The sequence below is a fragment of the Chiloscyllium punctatum genome, chromosome 15 (genome assembly GCF_047496795.1).
Source record: "Chiloscyllium punctatum isolate Juve2018m chromosome 15, sChiPun1.3, whole genome shotgun sequence".
Taxonomy (NCBI): Eukaryota; Metazoa; Chordata; class Chondrichthyes; order Orectolobiformes; family Hemiscylliidae; genus Chiloscyllium; species Chiloscyllium punctatum.
The window spans coordinates 9456510-9481056 of NC_092753.1; the positions used below are offsets into that span (position 1 = coordinate 9456510).

Consider the following 24547-nt stretch of genomic DNA (forward strand, 5'->3'; position numbering starts at 1 on the left):
TTCTTATGATAAAATTGACTGTGTTGGCAGGCGTAAAAATCTCCAGTGATTCATTATCGTTTTCATATCAATGCATAGATCGCAAAACAACAAAGAATGCTTTTGAACTTACCTCCCTCCAACTGGCTGCGGCATACGGACCTTCTCTATGGGTTGCTGATAAAGGGATTCTGCATTCTTGTCAATTCGGCACGCCTCTATATTCAGGTATTTGAATATGTGCACTTTGCCTTTCATGCAGATCTAATCATAAAAAAGGGGGAGATCTGTAGGCTGTATCTCCAAAAACTAATCACATCCGACATTCCTAACTGCAACATGAGCTTCACATTTGAAAGTGTGACATTATGCACAATACTCTATAAAATACAATAGTTGAGCAAAGTCAATTTATTCAGAGACCTAGAGTTCAGAATGAGCTGCTAGTTCACTGAATGACGCAGTGCTGCACACAGTGAATGTGAATTTAACAAGCGCACTGCGCTGCCTCACTTAATGCCACCCTATCCATCAATATGAGAACAGCAATTGTCATATTTTACTTCCCTGTCAGCATTGCATACTATCTTCTGCATTGTTCACATAGTGTAAGACAGGCCATGCAACTATTCTAGATCAAAACCAGTAAAAGTAAAAGACAGGAGCTTCAAAACCAAACAGAGTACTCCCTTTCTGAATACAACAGAAATGCTGAACCATAAATAACAAATTCACACCATAGAGTTTTGCAACTGCCAAGGCTTGACTCTTTGTCTGCAATTTGTTTATTAAGATTGACTTCATACTGGTGATAAATAATTATTCCAGAAAAACAATTTAAAGGCATTCCAGCAAAATAGATGACTATAAATTCAGCAAGTATAGGACTGATTTACAAGTTCATCGAGGAAACTTCATACAGTGTCCAAGCAACAATGCCCAGAGTTAGAGTAATCCCATCAATGGTTTCTATGAAATTCCCACAAAGGAAAATCTGCAGATGAAACATGAACAACTCTAAAAGAAAGCACCTAATTTTTGGCAAATGTTGCAGATCAAAGGAGAAAAGTTAAGACACACTTTCAAACAGGATGTTTTCCTATAGTCCTAGACTTTTGCCGAGTGCTGATGGGATTTTCAAAAGTATGAAACAGAAGCCCTGCAAAGTAGGTGGACATTGTGCTATTAAACATAAGTTGTGGAATGCACCCAGCCACATTTGATCTTCCAAACAACTCTCCAAATTGGACATCAGCAATTAGTTACCAAAGGTCACAAAACAGTCTATTTTAGTCATACACCATGTTTAAGGTATGATCAAACCTGCTTTGGTCGATACCTTTGCTCTGGGATAAATAAGACCCACGTGCAACTTGCAGGAACCAATACATGCCAATGAATTGATCCTATGTTCTGAATTACTGGACATAATATCATTTATATATTTGTCCTCGGAATTCTTGTTAAAATAATTGCTCATCTGAAGTTGACCTGAATGTTGTAATGGAACAACTGCTTTGAACCTCTCCAGCCTTTGTGGTGAAGGTGCTCCCACAATGTGGCTGGCAGAAAATCCCAGTTTACTAACAATGGTGATATATGTCCAAGTCGTAATGGTTTGTGAGTGGAGGGGAACTTAGATTTAATGATGCTGTCACAATATTACCACACTTGTAAGTTTCAGTGGGAGACAGTGCTGTTTCTCTCACACTTCTCCAAAAACTAACTTTTTCATCAACATGTGGATTAACTGGGAATAAGGAAATCCATATAACTGAACGGTAAGTGTTCACCAAATCCAATATAACATTCAGACTAGATGCAGGATTCAGGAAGACTCCTTCTAAATTTGAGCTCGTTTACGACGAGTTGACTTCTAAACTGTGGTACCAGGCAGAGACTAGTTATGTGCTTCTCACACTAAGCAGAACAAACCTGATGCCTTAGGCAGTTTAATTATTCTTCCAGTTTCCATCATGACCCCAAATGATCATTAAAGTCCTAGAATGAATAGTTACATGATTTAAGTTGTAAGAAGTATTTTATTTCTTTATGAAGTTACAGTCAGTTTGTTCTGCAGTCTTGCATAAGTTCGAATGAGAATACAATTTCCAAATTTCCCCCTCAGTTGGAATTCTCTTCCTTTGAAGAGCTGAATCATGAAAACTGTTGAAGTTCATCCGAAATTATTGCACTTCTTTAAAATAATCTTGATGCTCTGATAGACCCTAGGGCTAAGTTGAACAGTAGCTGAAAATGATAACGTCACAGTGGCTCAGTGGTTAACTCTGCTGCCTCACAACGCCAGGGTCCCTGTGTCTGCGTGGGTTTTCTCCGGGTGCTCCAGTTTCCTCCCACAGACCAAAGGTGGACAGGTTAGGTGAATAGGCCATGCTAACTTGCCCATAGTGTTCAGGGATGTGTAGGTTGGGTACATCAGTTAGGGGCAAATGTAGAGTAATAGGGTACGGGAGTAGCTCTGGATGGGATACTCTTCGGAGGGTCAGTGTGGATTTGTTGGGCTAAATAGCCTGTTTCCATACTACAGAGATTCTATGATAATGCAAGCTATACTGTCAGCTGCCTATTTATTACACAACAACATCCACCAGACAAATAAAACATTCTTAAAATTCAACATTCATCAAAGCAAGGAATAGTTCAGTCAGCTAGGGTGCAAGTCATCAAGATTGCTTTCCAAGCGCCGTTTATTCAATATCAGCAACTTAAGGCCACGGTCATCTTTGCATGTTGGTTCGTGTTGTGGAACAATCCTGAATATCTGATAGAATACAAACTATTGGACTGCAAAATCCAATACACAGAGTTTGTGACCCTTACTTCAACAGATTTAATATATGCAGGTCACACATTCTAAGCTCCTCATATGCATTAATGACTGCACATGCACATATTACTGTGGAACTGAAGTGAGTGTCACTAAGGCTCATGGGACTGGCATACAACTGCTAGTCCATTAGAACTAAAGGAGTTGAAAGCAATTTTTTTCAGATGAAATGACTTGTCAGTTCCAATCATCTATTCCATTCAAGTGTTGGATTGCGTCAGCAACATGTTATCATGACCTGCATTTAAATCATTTTAAAGCAAATTTAGAACTTTTTCAGTACACTGGAAGTTAAAAAACTAACCTGTGCTGGTGGAGACTGCAGTGGATTATTATCCATTTCCAATATCTGCAAGTGCTTCATATTCCTGTAACAGATTGGTATTGACACAATCTTATTGCAGGAGAAGTTTAACTTCACAAGTGGGAGGTCTGCTAGCTCTGCCAAAAAAAACAAATAATTTTCATTTTTATTTAATTATTTCACTGTCTGTTCTGGAATAAGTAAAATACTGAGAAATTCAAAGACAGCTTCACCCTCTGGCAAAATCTGCAGGTAATTTCGTCTTATGTTCAACTCCCTGAGCGACTGAAGTTGTCCAATCTGCTGTGGCAAACTTGTAATTTCATTGCAGCTCACATCCTGAACATTAAAAGGGAGCAAAAAGAAAGTAATCATGAGAATTCTTTATGAAATTATAATCTGGTTCCCGTTAAGAGTACACGCTACTGAAGTGCACAGAAATTACAATGAAATTAATTTATAGGGTACACAGTGCTTATCTCTTTATTAGTGACGTGAATCTAAGAGAGACCAAAGAGAATACGAGAGAGATGAAGAGTGCTGAGAATGCAAGATGAAAAACAGAAGAGGGAAAGATTGTATAAGAATATGCAAAAGAATAGACAGAGGTATAATGTGTATTTTAAGAACACATTTCAAGGTTTATGAGCGCAGGTCCTTCTGAAGTACTTTACACACAAATGTTTTAAAGTATAGCCACTATTATAATAGAAGAAATTGGCCACCTAATTTGCAAGTGCCAAAAACCCACAAACAGCAATGTAATAACAAAATTATCTTGACTAATAATGCTGGGTATGGAATTAATATTGGCCTGGAACTTGTTCTGTTCTTTGAAATAGTGTCACCAAATCTTCAAGACCCTTGATGCCATGGACTGGAGACAGCAGGCGAGGTATCTCATTTGAATAACCATGCCCCACACAACATCGCAGCAGCCCTTCAGCACTGCATGACAGTGAACACGTTTCCAGAGTGTCACTGAGCAACCACCTTTGAAATCAGAGACATGAATCATAGTCATAGAGGCCTTCAGTACAGAAAAAGGCCCTTCAGCCCATCAAACCTACACTGGTCAAAAACATGTATGCAACCCCACTTTCCCACTATTTCTAATGCCACTTTCTAGCACTTGGCCCATAGTCTTGTGTGCCTTGGCATTTTTAACAGCGCATGTAAACACTTCTTAAACAATATGAAGGTTTCTGTCTCGTCAACCTTACAGGCAGTGAGTTTCAGATTCCCATCACCTTCTAGTTAAAAGAAAATGTTGCCTACGTCTCCCCTAAACCTCCTGCCCCTTACTGTAAATCTATGCGCCCTGGTAACTGACGAATCCACCAAGGGGAAACTTCCTTCTGATCTACCCTATTTATGCATCTCATAATTTTATACAACCCAATCATGAACCCTCCCACAGGCTCATTCACTCCAGGAAAACAAACAGTCTATCCAATCTCTCTTCATACCCCCAACACTCCAGCTCAGCAACATCCTGGGAAATCTCCTCTGTACCTCTCAAGTGCAATCACATTCCTTGTACAATGTGGACTGCACACAATATTCCAGCTATGGTCTAACCAATGTTTTAAACTGTTCCAGCATGTCCTCCCTGCATTTAAACATTATAAATAAGGCTAGTATCCCATACACACTTAACCACTTTATATACCTGTATCGCTACCTTAAGAGACCAGTGGATATGCACATCAAGTTTCTGATCCTTAGTGTTTCCCAGTGTTACTGTTCATCATGCATTCCCTCGCCTTGTTCTGTCTCTGTTCTCAAAAAAGCCACAAAGAGCTACAGAGAATGAAAAAGAGGAAGCACGACACTGAGGAGAGAGCTTAAGCAATGGAGATAGAGAGGATTAAAAGACAAAACAGATGTCTGGACACAGGTTGCATTGCAACTTTGGAAGGCATTAGTCAGTTCTCAGGTGGAAAACTGCATTTCTAGTCACCTCATCTCAAAAAAGGGTATCCTGGCTTTTGGAAAGAGAATAACGACAGGAACAATCCCAGGGAGATTAAAAAAATGAATGCATTACATGTAGATACTGGAGAACCTTAACTTTTAAATCTAAAAGAGATTGGTTGTTGGTGAAGGAAGTGTGTAAAACCAATTTTAGGGAACATTCATCTACTCAGAAGGGTTCAGAATAATCAAACAGGTAAAGTAGTGAAATTTTAAGTTTGACATGTGCCATTTTGCAGAACAAAAGGAGGTCAAACAGCACTTCATGTTTTGGGCAGCCTTTAAAGAACTATTTAAATAATCGCAATACCTCAACTTTTCCACACCCCTTTAATTTTTTTTTCAAATATTCATTTATTCACTTCCTTTTTTACAAGTACGTCTGCTTCCAACAGCCTTTGATGATCCCATCTTCATGGCTTTTTACTGAAGGAAAGTCACATTTCCCTCAAATCCTTTGAAGAAGATTTAAAATGTATGCCTTTCAATTTCTAAATTTCTGCCTTTGGAAATAATTTCCCCTATTTACCTTCTCAAAACCTCTAATTTTTAACATCAGGTTCCCTCAGAATCTCTTTTTCCATACAAAACTCTCACTCTTTCTAGTGCCTCCAAATATTTATAGCATCGCACTTTATCTCTGGGCCTTGATATAAATGCAAAGTTTATGCAGCCAATGATTAGATTAGATTAGATTAGATTAGATTACTTACAGTGTGGAAACAGGCCCTTCAGCCCAACAAGTCCACACCGCCCCACCGAAGCGTAACCCACCCATACCCCTACCCCTACATCTACATCTACCCCTTACCTAACACTACGGGCAATTTAGCATGGCCAATTCACCTGACCTGCACATCTTTGGACTGTGGGAGGAAACTGGAGCACCCGGAGGAAACCCACGCAGACACGGGGAGAACGTGCAAACTCCACACAGTCAGTCGCCTGAGGCGGGAATTGAACCCGGGTCTCAGGCGCTGTGAGACAGCAGTGCTAACCACTGTGCCACCGTGCCGCCCAAATATGCATGAGTTTTGCAAGTGTTCAGATCGGTTTCCCATGTTCAGTTTCCTCGAGTAGCGATTGTTTGAAATACTGAGTTTAAAGCCTTTTGCAGTCCCTCACAACCTTTAGCAATGTACAGTGATCCTGTTTGAAAGCCTAGCAGTGTATTTGGTCATAATTTAAAGTCCTTTTGTTTCTCCCTTGCCACATCTACCAATTATTTTCAGTTTATCTAGATTACTCATTTTACTTTTTATCAGCCAAGTATCTTCAACTGACTGATGCCTTACCTTTCCCAATTTTATATCAGAGCTACCTGTGGTTGCATCCCCAACATTTTCCTACCCATACATTGCCTACTTGATGCATTTTACTTCTTAGAACTAAATCCAGCTATTTCCTTTCTTGATCAAAATCAGAAATCAGTCCTGGATATAGTGCTGGGAAACTTTGCATTCTCACCCCCTTCTTTCCTAACCTTCATTTCCCAACCTTCATTTCCCACAGTTCTGCACAGCCTCCCAGCATCACACAAAGGTCAACGCTTTAGCACAGGAAGAAATAAGTGCACAGGTATCTCTCATGGTTAGAAGTATGCTGTCCCACTGAAACTCATACTCTTTCCTTGAACGATGCTTTTTATGACATCCTGTTCTGTAATACTGCTTAATATAGGTTTAACATTAAGATCGCTGCAATTAATTTATGGAATGGAATCGAAATGACATGGGTGTAAATTTCTTGAGTGTAAAAATCCAACCTATAACAGCAATCATTTTGCAACATAGATAAAAAGTAAAGAACGGAACTAATGTCGGGTACGATTTTGGCACATTATCTTCCCACAATTACTCATTTACCATAAGCCCACAGGAAACAGGAAATAGGTTATTCAGCCCCTCAAGCTTGCTTCATCATTCAACAAGTTCACAGCTGATCTAACATTTTGCATGTCCACCTTCCTAACCTTTCCCCATTATCCTTGATTTGCTTATCTATCTGAGTCTTAAACATACAAAAGGAGTCTGTCCCTACAGCTGTCCATGGCAAGGAATTCCAAAGGCTCTCAACTCAGAGGAAATTCCTCATTTCAATTTTAAATTGGTACCACTTCATTCTGAGACTACGCCCTCTGATCCTAAATTTTCCCGAGAGTAATATCCCCTCAGCATTTACCCTGTCAAGTCCCTTAAGAATTCTGTATATTTCAAAGAAATCTTCTTTAAACTAAATGAGTAGAGTGCCAACCTGTTTAACCTTTGCCCATAAGACAATCCCTCTGTCAACCTAGCTTTTTGAACAGCCTCATTTTCTAAATAAGGGAACCAAAATTGCCATCAGTAATACAAATTTGACCTTCCTAGCACCTTGTACAGTTGCAGGAAAACTTCCCTGCTCTTATACTCTCACTGGCTTAAAATAAGGGTGAACATTCCATTAGCCTTCCTGACTACCTGCTGCTCCTGCGTACTAGCATTCTACGTTTCACGCAGAAATACGCCAAATCACTTTGATTGTAGCTTTCTTCTGCTTTTCAATAATACTCTGCCCATCCCTTTATCTTTCCCCACACTATACTCAATTTGCCTTTTTTTTGCCTGCTGACTTAACCTATGAATACTCTCTGTAAATTGTTTGCATCCCTCTTACAACTTGCCTTTCCGACTATTTTTGGGTTGCCTGCAAATTTAGCTATCATACATTCACTTCCTCCTCCAAGTCATTAATGTATATCTTCAGTTCTGGTTGCACTATATTTTCCCATTAAATTTAAGTATTCAGTCAGTTGCACCTCGACCTCACCCGAAGGATTTCAGCCCAGCATTAAGGTTGAAAATTTAGCTGTCACTAAGTGCATGCCGCAGTAGAAAGAACATTTAGAAAGAACATTGAACTAAGGTCCTGTCTGCACTGTCATGGACATGAAAGATCCCATAGCACTTATTTTTTTAAAGTAGAAGCAAGAGATTTGGCAAGTGAACTGGCAGCATTTATCCTTCAACCCCAAATCTGACATTTATTTGATTGATGTCTATGGGATCTTGCCACACACAGATTCCCAATTTTCGTTCAATTTATTCATGTCCAGGACATGGGCGTTGCTGGCTGGCCAGCATTTACTGCCTATCCCTACTCGTCCTCAAGATGGCTGTGTTGAGCTGTCTTCTTGAAATACTGCAGTCCATGTGCTGTAGAGTCATGGAGATGAACAGCATGGAAACAGACCCTTCGGTTCAACTTGCCCATGCCGACCAGATATTCTAACCTAATCCAGTCCCACTTGCCAGCACCTGGCTCATAACCCTCCAAACCTTTCCTATTCATATATGCAGCCAGATACTTTGTAAATGCTGTAATTGTACAGCCTCCACCACTTCCTCTGGCAGCTCATTCCACACACGTATCACCCACTGTGTAAAAACATTGCCCCTTAAGTCTCTTTTATACCTTTCCCCTCTCAACCTAAACCTATGCCCTCTAGTTCTGGACTCCCCCAACCCAGGGAAAACACTTTGTCCATTTATCTTATCCATGCGCCTCATAATATTATAAACCTCTATGAGGTTACCCCTCAGCCTCCGACGCTCCAGGGAAAACAGCCCCAGCCTGTTTAGCCTCTTCCTGTAGCTCAAATCCTCCAACCCTGGCAACATCCTTGTAAATCTTTTCTGAACCCTTTCAAGTTTCACAACATCATTCCAATAGGAAGGAGACCAGAATTGCACACGATATTCCAAAAGTGGCCTCACCAATGTCCTGCACAGCCGCAACACGACCTCCCAACTCCTGTACTCAATACTCTGACCAATAAAGGAAAGCATACCAAACACCTTCTTCACTATCCTATCTACCTGTGACTCAACTTTCAAGGCACTATGAACCTGTACTCCAAGTCTCTTTGTTCAGCAACACTCCCTAGGACCTTACCATTAAGTGTATAAGTCCTGCTAAGATTTGCTTTTCCAAAATACAGCACCTTGCATTTATTTAAATTTAACTCAATCTGCCACTTCTCAGCCCATTGCCAATCTGATTAAGATCCCACTGTACTAATGTAACCTCTTCACTCTCCACTACACCTCCAATTTTGGTGTCATCTGCAAACTTAATAATTATACCTCCGATATTCATACGCAAATCATTTTTATAAATTATGAAAAGTAGTGGACCCAGCAAAAATCATTGTGGTACTCCACTGATCACAGGTCGCCAGTCTGAAAAACAACCCTCCACCACCACCCTCTCTCTTCTACCTTCAAGCCAGTTCTGTATCCAAATGGCTAGTTCTCCTTGTATTCCATGTGATCTAACCTTGCTGACCAGTCTCCCATGGGGAACCTTGTCAAATGCTTTGCTCAAGTCCATATAGATCACATCTACCGCTCTGCCTTCATCAATCCTCTTTGTTACTTCCTCAAAAAACTCAAATCAAGTTTGTGAGACATGATTTCCCACGTACAAAGCCATGTTGACTATTCCCAATCACTCCTTGCCTTTCCAAATACATGTACATCCTGTCCCTCAGGATTCCCTCCATCAACTTGCCCACCACCGAGGTCAGGGTCAGCAGTCTATAGTTCCCTGGTTTTTCCTTACCGCCCTTCTTAAACAGTGGCACCATGTTAGCCAATCTCCAGTCTTCCAGCACCTCACCTGTGACTATCGATGATACAAATATCTCAGCAAGAGGCCCAGCAATCACTTCTCTAGCTTCCCACAGAGTTCTAGGGTACATCTGATCTGGTCCTGGGGATTTATCCACTTTTATGCATTTCAAGACATCCAGCACCACTTCGTCTGTGGGATGGACAGTTTTTAAGAGGTCACCATCTATTTCCTCACATTCTACATCTTCCATGTCCTTCTTCATAGTAAACACTGATGCAAAATACTCATTTAGTACCTCCCCCATCTCCTGCAGCTCCACACATAGGTTGCCTTGCTGATCTTTAAGGGGCTCTAATTCTCTCTTAAGTTACTCTTTTGTCCTTAATGTATGTATAAAAACTTATTGATTCTCCTTAACCCTACCTGTCAAAGTAATCTTATGTCGCCTTTTTGCCCTCCTGACTTCCCTCTTAAATATACTCCTACTGCCTTTATACTCTAAGGATTCACTCTCTCTATCCTGTCTATACCTGACATATGCTTCCTTCTTTTTCTTAACCAGCATTCATCCAGCATTCCCTACACCTATCAACCTTTCCTTTCATCCTCACAGGGATATACTGTCCCTGGCCTCTCATTATCTCTTTTTTGAAGGATTCCCATTTTCCAGCCATCTCTTTACCTCCATCTGTCCCCAGTCATCTTTTGAAAGTTCTTGCTGAATACTGTCAAATTTAGCCTTCCTCCAATTTAGAATTTAACTTTTAGATCTGGTCTATCCTTTCTCATCACTATTTTAAAACTAATAGAATTATGGTTGCTGGACCTAAAGTGGTCCCCCATTGACACCTCAGTCACCTGCCCTGCCTTATTTCCCAAGAGTAGGTCAAGTTTTGCACTTTCTTTGTAGGAACATGCACATACTGAATCAGACAATTTTCTTGTACACACTTAAATTCCTGTCCATCTAAACCCTTAACACCATGGCAGTCCCAGTCTATGTTTGGAAATTAAAATCCCCTCACATAACCACCCTATTATTCTTACAGATAACTGAGATCTCCTTAGGAATTTATTTCTCAATTTCCTATTGACTATTAGAGGGTCTATAATACAATCCCAATAAGGTGATCACCCCTTTCTTGTTTCTCAGTTTCACCCAAATAGCTTCCTTGGATGTATTCTCAGGAATATTCTCCCTAAATACAGCAGTAATGCTATCCCTCACCAAAAATACCACTCCCCCTCCTCTCTTGTACCTCCCCCACCCCCTTTCTGTCCTTCCGATAGCATTTATGTCCTGGAACATTAACCTGCCAGTCCTGCCCATCTCTGAGCCATGTTTCTGTCATTGCTATGATATTCCAGTCCCATGTTCCAAACCATGCCCTGAGTTCATCTACCTTCCTTGTTAGGCCCCTTGCATTTAAGTAAATGCAGTTTAATTTATCAGTCCTACCTTGTTCTCTGCTTTGTTTCTTCCTGCCCTGACTGTTTGACTTGCTCCCTTTCACAATTATATCAGTCTCTGATTGATCGCTTTCCTCACGATTTCCCTGGATCTCATCCTAGTTTCAAACTTCCAGCTCAGTTACTGTCTCCTTGACTTGTCCGACCTGCCTATCTTCTTTTCTACCTATCCACTCCACCCTCTCCTCCTTGACCTATCACCTTCATCTCCTCCCCCACTCACCCATTGTACTCTATGCTACTCTCTCCCCACCCCCACCCTCCTCTAGCTTATCTCTCCACGCTTCAGGCTCACTGCCTTTATTCCTGATGAAGGGCTTTTGCCCGAAACGTTGATTTCGCTGCTCGTTGGATGCTGCCTGAACTGCTGTGCTCTTCCAGCACCACTAATCCAGTATGTGGCTTTTCACTCTTCCTATAACTGCCATCCATCACACCCCCCCAGCTCTTGAAAATTCCTCATTGCCTCTGACTGTTGCTCCAACCGATCCACGTAATCTGATAGCATTCGCAACCACATACATTTCCTGCAGACACACTCATCACCAGCACCGAACCAGCCCACATCCGACTAGAAGAGCATATCAATCCACTAAGAGCCATCTTTGCTCCTTCACAAACTACTGACCCAGAAAATAGCACAGTATTTTGCTCTAAATAAAAAATCGCTCCAGGCTAACTTAGTACTTATGGTTTATATTTTTAAAATTTAATCAAGAGATAGATTTCCATATTTCAATAAAACACTCTACTCACTTAACTACTCACAAATGTAGACTTACAGTGAGGTTATGCATTAAAAACCTATGCACTTATCTGTTTCTGTGCTGTGAGCCATCCCAGACAGGTTCCTCCAAGGTCAGCTGTGAATTTCGCTGTTTGTTTATTTTTCCGAGACACTCTCTGATGTCCAGAGATACATGAACTCAAACAGCAAAGGCAGTAGCCGTGCAGATTCACTTCGATGTTAGTTAGCAGTGTAGGTTTCCTTCTCTCTCTCTTTCCTTTACCAATTGACATGGGCTTGCCTTTTGTTTGCCTTTCACCATTTTAGAAGTGCCATTGTTTTGAATTTTTTTTTCTCCAAAGTTCCAAAACCACGCAACAACATATAAAACAATAATTGCTGCTCCCGGAATTTGAGGAGATCACCTCCAACACCTTAAACTCCTCAAAAAAGAGCAGCTCTTACCGCCACAAATGTTTCCCATCCTCCATCTTGGAATACACAGAATTCTTAGTTAGGCCCAGGGAGGGAACTCCAAAGATTTTAACCCAACACCACTAAAGGAGGGGCAAGATATTTCCAAGTCAGGATAGTGAGTGGCTTGGAGAGGATCTTGCAGGGGGTGGTGTTCCCATGGAACTGCTGGCCTTGATCCTTCTAGACTGAAGTGGTCGTGGGTTGGAAGGTGCTGTAAAAGGAGCTTTGGTGAATTTCTGCAGTGTATCCTGTTGATAAAACACATGTGGTAGAGGGAGTGGATGCTTGTGGATGGGGTGCCAATCAACTGGGTTGCTTTGCCCTGGATGTTGAGCTTTTTCAGTGTTTTGGAGCTGCCCATTCAAGCTGATGTGGAGTATTCCATCACACTCCATCTTGTGCCTTGTACATGGTGAAAATTTGGGGAGTCTCTGACCTACTCTTGTAGCCACAGTGTTATTGTGTTCCAAAGAACTTGTATTCTGAAGATGGGTCACACCGGAAAAACACTACTTTTCCTTCTGTCCTCAGATGCTGTCAGACCCTCTGGGTTTCTTCAGCACTCTTTGTTTGTTTCAGATTTCCAGCATCTGCAGTACTTTGCTTTTATTTAAATGTATGCAACTAACTGCAATGACATCTGGGATATTTTAAGATTGTAGAACTGTGACTATGAATGCAAGCTTGTTCCCCTTTACTTTCTGTTCTTCATTCCTAAGGCTGACCTCAAGTCGTTCACTTTCCTCTTTCACGTCAGATAAATTCTATCGCCCAACAACTCTAAATTTCCTGTGAAGTCCATGTTTGTGTATGGATTAGGATTGGGGATCATGTTCTCTAACATATCTCTGAAATCCAGGACAAAAAAGAAATCTCCAACCTCTTCTCTCTCCACTACCATGTGTTTTATCTTTATTTTCTTGATCTTACAAAGGTCAACATCCTTCTAAGGTTTCCTCTCAAAATTTTTATGACGCCTTTTGTTGAAATCAAGAAGGTAGTTTTCTATATCAACATATCTTTCCAAGGAAATCAAAACTATGCAATCCCTCACCTTCCTCATTCTTTCTTTTTCACTATGATCTTACTGCTTTTAAGTACAAATCTTAGGGGTCACCTCTATATTAGTTCCTGATGTGTTACACCTTCCTTGTTTTTTTTTAAACCATGATAAAGGCACACAGATGAGTTCTGGTCTTTTACTTTGGATCCTCTATTAATATAATTTAGTGAAATCTGGAAACTTAACATGAAGCTTTAAAGAAAATATACTTATCAGCACTCAGGCATTTTAAAACAACCATGCGGCACAAAGCCTCTGGAATACTGGAAATATTTTAGATTGAGTAACTCTGCAGTTGTACTTTTCAATGTGTAACCTCAGAACGGGATCGTGGATCTTTCAAGAAAGTTCAAGTGCGACAATTGCTGCCCATTGGTCAACATTATTACAACATACATCAATAAAGTGTTAGAGAGTTGAATGTTGACAAGCCCCAAGTGAACTAACAGCCATAACAATCAGACTTATGAAGTACTTAATACATACCAGTTCCATTAAACATTTCAACTGTCCAATGTCTTCTGGAAGCGACACTAATTTATTGTTACTGGCTATCAAGACTTTAAGAGGAAGAGCACAGAGGCACAATGGTAACGTCGAGAGTTGATTTCGACTGGAACAAAAGAAAAAAGCCACAAGCTTAGGCTGTTATACAATGACATCTTAAAGTAACCTTCACTCCAATTGCACTAATTGTTTTCTGCAAAACATGACTTATATCACATTAAAAATTTGATCACCTCCCTGAAGTTCATTAAGTATATTTTGAATGCAACAGTCTCTTTCTGAGAATGGGCAAAAATAAACGAAAAGATTGGCTCCAAAAATAAACCCACAGATACGTGTTAAATGTCTAGACAATTTCTTGGATTTATTTAAGAGCTATTTTACCATATCTATTTGGACAGTGTCTCAAAATATAGCTGCAGATGTAAACATGTTGCAACATATAGAATTACTCTACTCTGAAATTGTTCACACTTTTATGTGGTGTATCCATTTCATGCTGCATGGCGTTTTTCCAAATCTTGAGTGAAAAAAAGCTACTGCAATTGGAAACCATAACAAATTTATTCCTCTCTCACTTTACTATAAAAGCTTAAATAACCCTCATGCAGTCTTAACCCACAACTAATTCGCAACAGAGGGTAACCAGAGTGCACAGGGAAGAGGGAGATACAACATCCATCTCGTGTAACTAACCACAAACATAGGAAAACAGACAGATAAATTTGGAATGTGATTCAAGTGGACTTCTTTTATTAATTGGCTGAATTACATAATAAACTGTACCTTTCATGAACCTTCCTGCTGTGATTATCTTTTATATGGGTGGTTTCATCTATTGTAGACACTCGCATGTTGTGCCACCATTCAAGTGTTATTGAACCCCTCATTTTCCATCATTCACAATGTATCTCTTCTGTCTTCAGGCAGTAATACTTGATTGTATTATGTCCCTTATTCCCTGCCACTAATCAGTCATAAAAACCTGCAGTACTATTTGGCACCACAAAACGAGTGAAGCAGAGAAGGCTTTAACCTAAACAATGCGGGTAAGGGATACCAGTTAAAGTTGAAATAAAAACTGAAATTGCTGGAAAAGCTCAGTAGGTCTGGCAGCATCTGTGAAGAGTAATCAAAGTTAACGTTTCAGGTCCAGTGGCCCTCCCTCAGAACTTCAGTTTCTGTTTCTGATTTACAGCATCTACAGTTCTTTCCATTTTTCTTTAGAGGTAAGGTTGGGTAGGTGTAACAAATGAAGGGGTAGAGTCAAGGCAAGCAAACTAAATAGTAATATGGTAAAATGAAGCTCAGAGAATGACAAGAAGGAACAGAAAGCATAAGTCTAAGAATACACCAACAGTCAACACAAGATGTTATACAGATTTAAAAAAGGCAAATTAATGGGTCTGTACCTGAGTGTGCAAAGCATTTACTACAAAGTAAACTAATTGATAATGCACATTGAAGTAAATATGATCTGATATCTATTATGGAGATAAGGCCACATAACGATAAGATTTGGATCCTGAACATTGACATACATGACATTCAAAAGAAGGAAGCTAGATATAGGTGCATGGAAGCATTGTTCATCAAGGTGGCATAGTTGGAGATAAGCTTGGTTCTGGAGATGTAGAAATTATTTGAATGGAGATGAGGAATAGTAAGCGTGGTTTACAAGCCATTAAAAGTAACCACAATGAGGATAAAGTATACCAAAATAAATATGGAGTGCTTAAGATAAAGAGATAACAATAATCATGGATGATTTTAATATATGTTCAAACGAAAAAAAAATCAGAGTGTCAATGGTACCTGGGTGAGGAGTTCGGAGATGTTTTTGAGATTGTTTCTTAGAGCAGGACATTCTGCAACCAATCTATTAGGAGCTTATATCAGACTTGGTATTGTATAACGTGACAGGATTAATTAATGATCTTCGGTTAAACGCTGCCAGAGGTAGCAGCAATCACATTGTGATTGAATTTTACATTTAGTTTGAAAAAGGGAAGAATGGGTCTAAGGCTAATAGTTCAAACTTAGATAGGCAATCATGTGAGCATGAACGCAGAGCTAGCTGAAGTGAAAAGAGGTGGATCAATAGAGAGGCAGTAATATTTCAGAATACTTACAGTATATTCCTGCTATTAAGAAAACTTATTATGAGAGGACCCACCATCCCTGGTTAACTAAACAAGTGAAACAAAACATCAAACTGAAAGAAGAACTGCACAAAAACAAATGGCAGGTTAGGTGAACAGACAGAATATAAAAATGGTTGAAAGAGTAAGGAGGAAGAAATGAGAGTGGAAGATGTTTAAAAATATAACAAATGAATAGTGAAGGCTCCTTGGAATAACTTGATTTGAGTATAAGATTCTGAATGGTCTTGACAAAGTGGACGGGAAAACGATGCTGTCTTTTATGGGTAAGTCAGGAATTCAGGGACACGGTTTAAAAATTAGGGCTTGTCCTTCTAAGACCAAGATGAGGAGAAATGTCTTCTGTGAATTGTGCAAGTTTGGGACTCCATGTTTCAGGAAGTGGTGGAAGCAGGGTCATTGAACATTTATTATGGTACAAGCACAGATTCTCATTAGGTAAGGGAATCATCTGCTACTGGGGAGGTGTATGGGAATGTAGAATATGAAACCCAAATAGGTCAGCCATTAACTTATTGAATGGTAGCTCAGGCTCAAGGGGCTGAATGGTCTATTTCTGCTCCAATCTCTTCTGTTTGTGAATAAAGAAGAATCCTGTCAACCTCCGTAATGTGGAATATAAGAAAAAGTTGGGACCTAAACAGTACTGTTATTTTCTTTCATTTTTCCCATCGTCAATCTGACATCGCCCAAGAGTTGCAGGCTAAGGTCACCAATCAAAGGTCCTGGCACATGGTTATTCCATCTATTCATTGCTGAGCCAACAGTATCTATACTGGCTCAACCATATTGATCTGCTAGATTATGGCAGCACAGCTAAAGAATTCTTTGCGGTGAAATGGGCAATGAATCACAAGTTCCTGGTTGTCAATATCTAGTGTCATAGAGATGTACAGCATGGAAACAGACCCTTCGGTTCAACCCGTCCATGCTGACCAGATATCCCAACCCAATCTAGTCCCACCTGCCAGCACCCGGCCCATATCCCTCCAAACCTTTCCTATTCATATACCCATCCAAATGCCTCTTAAATGTTGCAATTCTATCAGTCTCCACCACATCTTCTGGCACCTCATTCCATACACGTACCACCCACTGCATGAAAAAGTTGCCCCTTAGGTCTCTTTTATATCTTTCCCCTCTCACCCAAAACTTATGCCCTCTAGTTCTGGACTCCCCGACCCCAGGGAAAAGACTTTGCCTATTTACCCTATCCATGCCCCTGTAAACCTCTATAAAGGTCACCCCTCAGCCTCCGACGCTCCAGGGAAAACAGCCCCAGCCTGTTCAGCCTCTCCCTATAGCTCAAATTCACCAACCCTGGCAACATCCTTGTCAATCTTTTCTGAACCCTTTCAGGTTTCACAACATCTTTCCAATAGAAAGGAGACCAGAACTGCACACAATATTCCAACAATGGCCTAACCAATGTCCTGTACAGCCTCAACATGACCTCCTAACTCCAGTACTCAATAGTCTGACCAATAAAGGAAAGCATACCAAACGCATTCTTCACTAATCTATCTACCTGCAATTCCACTTTCAAGGAGCTATGAACCTGCACTCCAAGGTCTCTCTGTTCAGCAACACTCCCTAGGACCTTAAGCGTATAGGTCCTGCTAAGATTTGCTTTCCCTAAATGCAGCACCTCGCATTTATCTGAATTAAACTCCATCTGCCACTTTTCAGCCCATTGGCCCATCTGGTCAAGATCCTGTTGTAACCTGAGATAACCCTCTTCGCTGTCCACTACACCTCCAATTTTTGTGTCATCTGCAAACTTACTAACTGTACCTCTTATGCTCGCATCCAAATTATTTATGTAAAAATAAAGTAGACGACCCAGCACCGATCCTTGTGGCACTCCACTGGTCACAGGCCTCCAGTCTGAAAAACAGCCCTCCACCACCACCCTATGTCTTCTACCTTTGAGCCAGTTCTGTATCCAAATGGCTAGTTCTCCCTGTATTCCATGAGATCTAACCTTGCTAATCAGTCACCCATGGGGAACCTTGTCGAATGCCTTACTGAAGTCCATATAGATCACATCTGCTGCTCTGCCCTCATCAATCCTCTTTGTTACTTCTTCAAAAATCACAATCAACTTTGTGAGACATGATTTCCCAATGCCAAAGTCATGTTGATTATCCCTAATCAGTCCTTGCCTTTCCAAATACATGGACATCCTGTCCCTCAGGATTCCCTCCAACAACTTGCCCACCACCGAGGTCAGGCTCCACCGGTCGATAGTTCCCTGGCTTGTCTTTACCGCCCTTCTTAAACAGTGGCACCACATTTGCCAAACTCTAGTCTTCCAGCACCTCATCTGTGACTATCGATGACACGAATAACTCAGCAAGAGGCCCAGCAATCACTTCTCTAGCTTCCCACAGACCTCTGCAAGCGAGGTATGAGAATAGTAAACAATGATATTGACAATTGGGGGACAGTCACTGATGGCTGAGACCCCTGGAGACTGACTGCATTAGATTGGTGCGTACTAGAAATGGTAAACAGAAACAAAAGGTTCAGGTGACTGAGAAGACCACCAGAAAAAACAGAAGCTAAAGAATCTTCTCATCCCATTGTCTTTCTCTGTAACTAATGCAGCAGATGCTGCCATGCTAGAATGGACTTCTCAGCCACAGCAGCTGATGTTTATGGCAGACGCGACCATCATGACTCAAATCACCATCTTACAAAATAGAAAGCTGCTATCACTACTGATATTACCCATGTTAATAACACAATCTGGTCTTGCTTTGGAGTTGATTCTCCATAATGTTTATGTTGCACATCTAAACTAAAACCGAATATCGCTGGATATTCAGTCAGAATGTCGGTGTTGAAAGGTAAAAGACAGTCAAAGACGACTAGTCTTCACTGGTCTCAATCCAAAACACAAATCAATCTTTTTTCTGCTTTAGTGGCTGATCAGCCTCCCAAGTAATTGCAGCATTTTCTTCTTCCAGATTTCCAGGACACGTAATTTTATGCTGCTCAGCAGCAATCTGTCAGGGCATTGATCAGGAAGTGAATTAATCTTGGCTCTGACCTAAAAATGTAGCATTATTACAAAAAAAATCAGTTTTTAAATCAACTGAATTTAACATAAGACGAATAACGCATCAACATTCTTCTGACCTGCGTACAACATTGTTCACACTTAATAATATTAGTTCTATTGAATAGATTTGGTATGCGACGCCAGTAAACATGTCTAAATATATTTTGCTGCCTCAAACAGCTTCATAAATTTAAAGTTGTAATTTGTTTAATTTTATTATTTTGTGAACATACAGTTAGCAAAATTGTGTAATATTTGGTGTAAAGGACAGATGAAAATACATTCAATTAGGTAAGGATAATTCTAAAGGTGGAGAGAAGTTAACCAAATCATTAGGTGGATGCCCAAATGTCAAGCTGTGATCCTTGGCCCAGAAAATGCAAGCACAAACTATAGCCGTAGGCTCATTGTGTATGTGTCCTAATCATGAAAGAAATTCAAAATCAATCCCCTAAGTTTGTATCCTCTTCTGCTTCATGTGCTTACACTTTGATGTCTTACTTTAGTTTCTATTTATGGGAACAGCGTTCCAAAATCTGGGAGTTTTCTGTGGGAAGAAATTTGATCTTAAGTAACAGCATAAAATTAAACTCCTGTCAATTTGTCAGAGCTTTTCTTGTTCCTCCATTACCTGTTGCACTGGGACAGTTTAAGTTATCAAAATGTCACTGTAGCTCTTTTGGTGGCATTCTAGTGTTTGAAAGTATGCCTGGATCATCAGCCACCATTTCAACACTTAGCCAGCTTGAAATAACTCAAACTTCAAGAATACCAAGCCAGTGGAAACATCAATATGAAGTACTGCATAATTTGCTAAATATTCACAAAATAGTAAAATTAAACAGTAAAAATCGTAAAAGTAAACTGATTCACAGAAAACCTTGTACATCAAATTCACTACAACTTACTCCAGGGTGAATCGGGAAGAGAGATTAAGTGGTCACTGCCGTCTCTTTCACCTGTTCCCCTTGAAAGAGGGAAGTTAACCAAGGACAAGATCATAACAGATGGAGCCTTTAGAATATTAAACCTCTCTGCAGAAAATACAATAATTGCTTAAATTTCAGGTTTTTAAAAAATATTATATGATTACATTTGGCAATATGCTTTCTGTTATAACCTTATGTGGTATGTTCCTTTTCGTCACTAAGGCAACTAGAATGAGATTCATCAAGGCAACAGCATCTTTTGAAATCAGGATTTCAAAGTTATAGGTAATGCACATTTAATCTTGAGTGTTCCCTGTCTTCAATAAAACTTAATGAGTTTGAGAAAACATGACTTCGAGGGACTCCGGCTCAGAAAAGCCATGTAAATGCCAAAAGCGGTTCACACAGTTTCTGACAACTTTGTATATACTGTCAAATGTATAAGTATTGGCAGAAATCAGACATATACAATGCACCAGTGGACAGCACTAATTGGTTAAAAACATACCACCTCTGAAGCAATGAGTTCTACCTATTAGTAGATTAGCAGATCTGACAAAGACATCTTGCCATAAAAATTTGGCAGACTAGAAGTTTAGAGAACATGAAATGCAGCAACAGAAGTCAGAGCAGTGTAAGAAATGGGAGCAGACATATGCCATTTAGTCCGCCAAGCCTGCTCTGCCACTGAATACAAGTATAGATGATGTCTGACCTCATTTTCCACATTATCCCCATAACAATTATGATCCAAACATTAAAGATCAAAGAGTTATAAAAAAAAGCATTATCACCAGAAGTCCAGATTGCTTGGATATGCATAAAACAATAAAATGATTCAAGAAAGAAATAAAATGCTGGTTGCTATCACACCATAAATTATGACAACTGCTATATGAATTGCTCATAACGTAGATATCACTCCATCTCACTTCTCCAATACAAACAAGGCATACTGACCCTTTTCAATCTGATCATCGTACTCACCTCAAATTCAAATTGGTCAGTGTCTGCAGATTGATGATTGAGTCTGGAATGACTTTGATGCAATTATGATACAGGTTTAACATCTCCAAGGAGACAAAGTGGCATAGCTCCAGTGGAATTTCACTCAGTCTGTTCTTTGACAGATCTGCCAACAAAACAAAATGTACGTTTTAGACTAAAGTTTAAGCAACACATCAAAATAATGGATATGATGAAAACAGCAGCACACACACAGCAGAAGTTTCAGAAACACACTTCTGTGTGAATTGTTTTAAGATTTATCTCCAGCATTTTATGAAGTTCTCTGAGCAATTAGCAAATACTTCTCCAGAAACCTAAACTAGCAAGATTTGTCCCCCAGAATCAATCTTTCATTCCCTAAGATCTTCAGAATGAATTCATAGCACAATGGTTTGCTTGCAGGACTGTACATTGGCCACAAACTATAATGGATTTACAAAGAAGCTTTAGTGGATCTGATGTGTTCTGTGAGGAAGTTACATTTCTTGGAGTCTAGTAATTGGAAAATATTACAGAAGACATTTCAGGTGGACATTTTGATTTGAATGTTACAGAACTGACAAAATGTTTTATGTATTTTTCATGAAGCAGTCAACACCTTTAAACAATTGATTAGAACTTGTTACAGATTCCACATTCATCATCTGGTTGCCAGATGTCATGCAATAAAGGGAAAGCAACCTGGAGTAGAAAAGCAAGAAACAACATACATTTTATATAGCTTCCCAAAATACTCAACTCACTTGGAATATAGGCATTACTGCCTATAAGGAAAACAGTAGCCAATATATATTGAGATATTGAGTGTCGTACCATCAAGTGAAAGTACAGAGTTTATAAAAATTTTGGTTACATAATACCAAAATATTGATTACTATTTTGACCATCTTTTCTTTTGTTAACCCCTTCCCACCCAAAGAAACTCTCCTTAATACTGGTTTATTCCACAAAGATTCAACTTTGAATCAAATTCTGAATCAAAGTACCAGTTATTCTGTATTTCGCGAAGCACAATTACTTAGAAAGAAAATAACAACCAAGCAACCCTGCATATCTACGCCAGGTATTGCCCTAATGCTGCAACCCTCCCTCCTGTATTTGCAAATCTTCGCCAAGAATAAAACCTCTCCACCTGCAGTACAGTAACTCACATTAAAAGCAATAATTTCAACAAATTTGTACCACCTCTCCTTCCTTCAGGCTGTGGTATTGTAAACTTCAGAACTTTAATAACTGTACATGGATTGCAATAATCATCAATAAATCTGCCTGGAAAAAAATCTAATCAAAGACAAGGACAAACATATACAATAATTGAAAACAAATAGCCAGGCCTGGGAAAAGGAGGAGTCAAGGCAACACAAACAAAGCTATTTACGTTCTTAGTCCTCACAAAGCTTAAGAGCTCAGAAGGGTGTGTTTGCTTGGCCTCTGCCTATCTCTGATGAAGCCATCTGATAAAGACAAATGGAACCAACTTTCATCCTTCCACTCATCCCAGCTCCATTCAGGTCAACACCCAACTAAGATCCTCAGTTTCCATTGCAGGATCTGCAGAGCAGCCTTCAATTTATGAGAGCGAAATGTGCTGCTTATATGTCATGCCATATGGGTATTAAGTGCCATAGCATGAAGTTGAAATCCAAGTAGAACGAGATGAGCATTTTTCTTAACCTCATCATGAGTAAACAAGCACCATGAGGTTCTTCATCAGATTCCTTTACAGCATTCAGCATCTGCACCAAGCACAAGTTCATCTTGTAACTCAACATTAATAACTTTGCATGACCTATATTCTTAACAGCTTCCCTCTTGTTATTCCAATAACTAACTCCACTTGCATGCTACAAAAGATCATTATTTTCCCATTTAATTTCAGTCAAAAACTTTGCTTGAAGCAAAAACCAATCTAATGAAATAATTTAAAAGCTTAATCCCAATAGTACTGAACATTTTCAGAGTCCTACAAATACCATAGGCAATGCTGCTTCTCCTGGAAAACAGTGCAGTACTTCTTTAACATCAGCTTGTGGACTATCTGGGTGAGAGGGATGAGAATTTTAAGTTGCAGACACAAGGGACTGGGAGCCAATGCAGGTCAGCAAAGACCAAATTGATAATCACCATTTTACAGGGATTGGCATATAATCATCCAAGTTTCACATAAGTCACTGTTTATTGCACATAAAAGTTGAAAAGGCAAGGCTGAGGACAGGTTACATAAAGAATGATACAGGAAGGTGACTTTCTGGAGCGACAAGTTGACAAGCTCTCTGAGGAAGAGGATCGGAGATTTGAGTCTCAGGTTTGGGTCTGTAAAAAGCTAAAATTGCCAAGTCTGATTCAAATGGAGGTAGTGGCCAGGGAACAGAGTTTGAATTAGTTGCAACACTGGAGTTTGCGACAAAGGCTGAAAGACTATGGTTTTGGTCTTCCCAATAGCCCACAGGAGGAAACTACAGCCTATCCAAGACCGAATATCGGACAAGTAATCTGACAAAATGACAGCTGGGTATCATTAGTCTATGTGTGGAAGTCAATTCCATGACTTTGATAAAGGGGCATCATGTAAACCTGCATTTTGAAAAGGTAAATCAAGGCAGGACTTACACACTTAATGGTAAGATTCTAGGGAGTGCTGCTGAACAAAGAAACCTTGGAGTACAAGTTCATATTTCCTTGAAAGTGGAGTCGCAGGTAGATAGGATAGTGAAAAAGATGTTTGGTATGCTTTCCTTTATTGGTCAATGCGTTGAGTGCAAGGGTTGGGAGTTCATGTTGTGGCTGTTCAGGACATTGGTTAGGCCACTTTTACAATATTGCGTGCAATTCTGGTCTCTCTCCTAACGAAAGGATGTTGTGAAAGTTGAAAGGATTCAGAAGAGATTTACAAGGATGCTGCCAGGGATTGGAGGGTTTGAGCTATGGGGAGGGGCTGAATAGGCTGGAGCTAATATCCCTGAAGCGTCAGAGGCTAAGGGGTGATCTTAGAGGTTTATAAAATCATAAGGGGCATAGTTGGGTTAATAGACAGATCTTTTACCTGGGGACGTGGGAGTCCAGAATTAGAGGCCATAGACCTAGGGTCAGAGGGAAAAAGTTAAAAGGGACTTAAGGGGCAATGTTTTCACACAGAGGGTGGTGCATGTATGGAATGAGCTGCCAGAAGAAGTGGAGGAGGCTGGTAAAATTACAACATTTAAAAGGCATCTGGATGGATATATGAATAGGTTGAGAGAGAAATGGGCCAACTGCTGGCAAATGGGACTAGATTAGGTTAGAATATCTGGTCAGCATGAATGAGTTAGACCAAAGGGTCTGTTTTGGTGCTGTACGCCTCTATGACTTTAAGAGGAGTGAAACATGGTCAGATCCCCAATCAATTCTGAATGTACATGTAATGGGAAGACATAAA

The 24547-nt window shown here is 40.0% G+C and overlaps 1 protein-coding gene across 6 annotated transcripts in view; it reads right to left on the bottom strand.

Moving 5' to 3' along the window:
• lrch1 (leucine-rich repeats and calponin homology (CH) domain containing 1) overlaps positions 1-24547 on the bottom strand; it is a 171411-nt gene that overhangs the window by 60641 nt on the left and 86223 nt on the right. For all 6 annotated transcript variants that reach the window (XR_011962507.1, XR_011962509.1, XR_011962508.1 and 3 more), the window contains exons 2-6: positions 21112-21256; positions 13946-14072; positions 3365-3470; positions 3132-3268; positions 113-243 (exon numbers count right to left, since the gene is read on the bottom strand). Coding sequence is in view for 2 of the 6 variants with exons in the window: in XM_072584586.1 (XP_072440687.1) it covers positions 113-243; positions 3132-3268; positions 3365-3470; positions 13946-14072; positions 21112-21256 (646 nt within the window). In the remaining 4 variants the exon portion in view is untranslated. The remainder of the gene's footprint in view (positions 1-112; positions 244-3131; positions 3269-3364; positions 3471-13945; positions 14073-21111; positions 21257-24547) is intronic.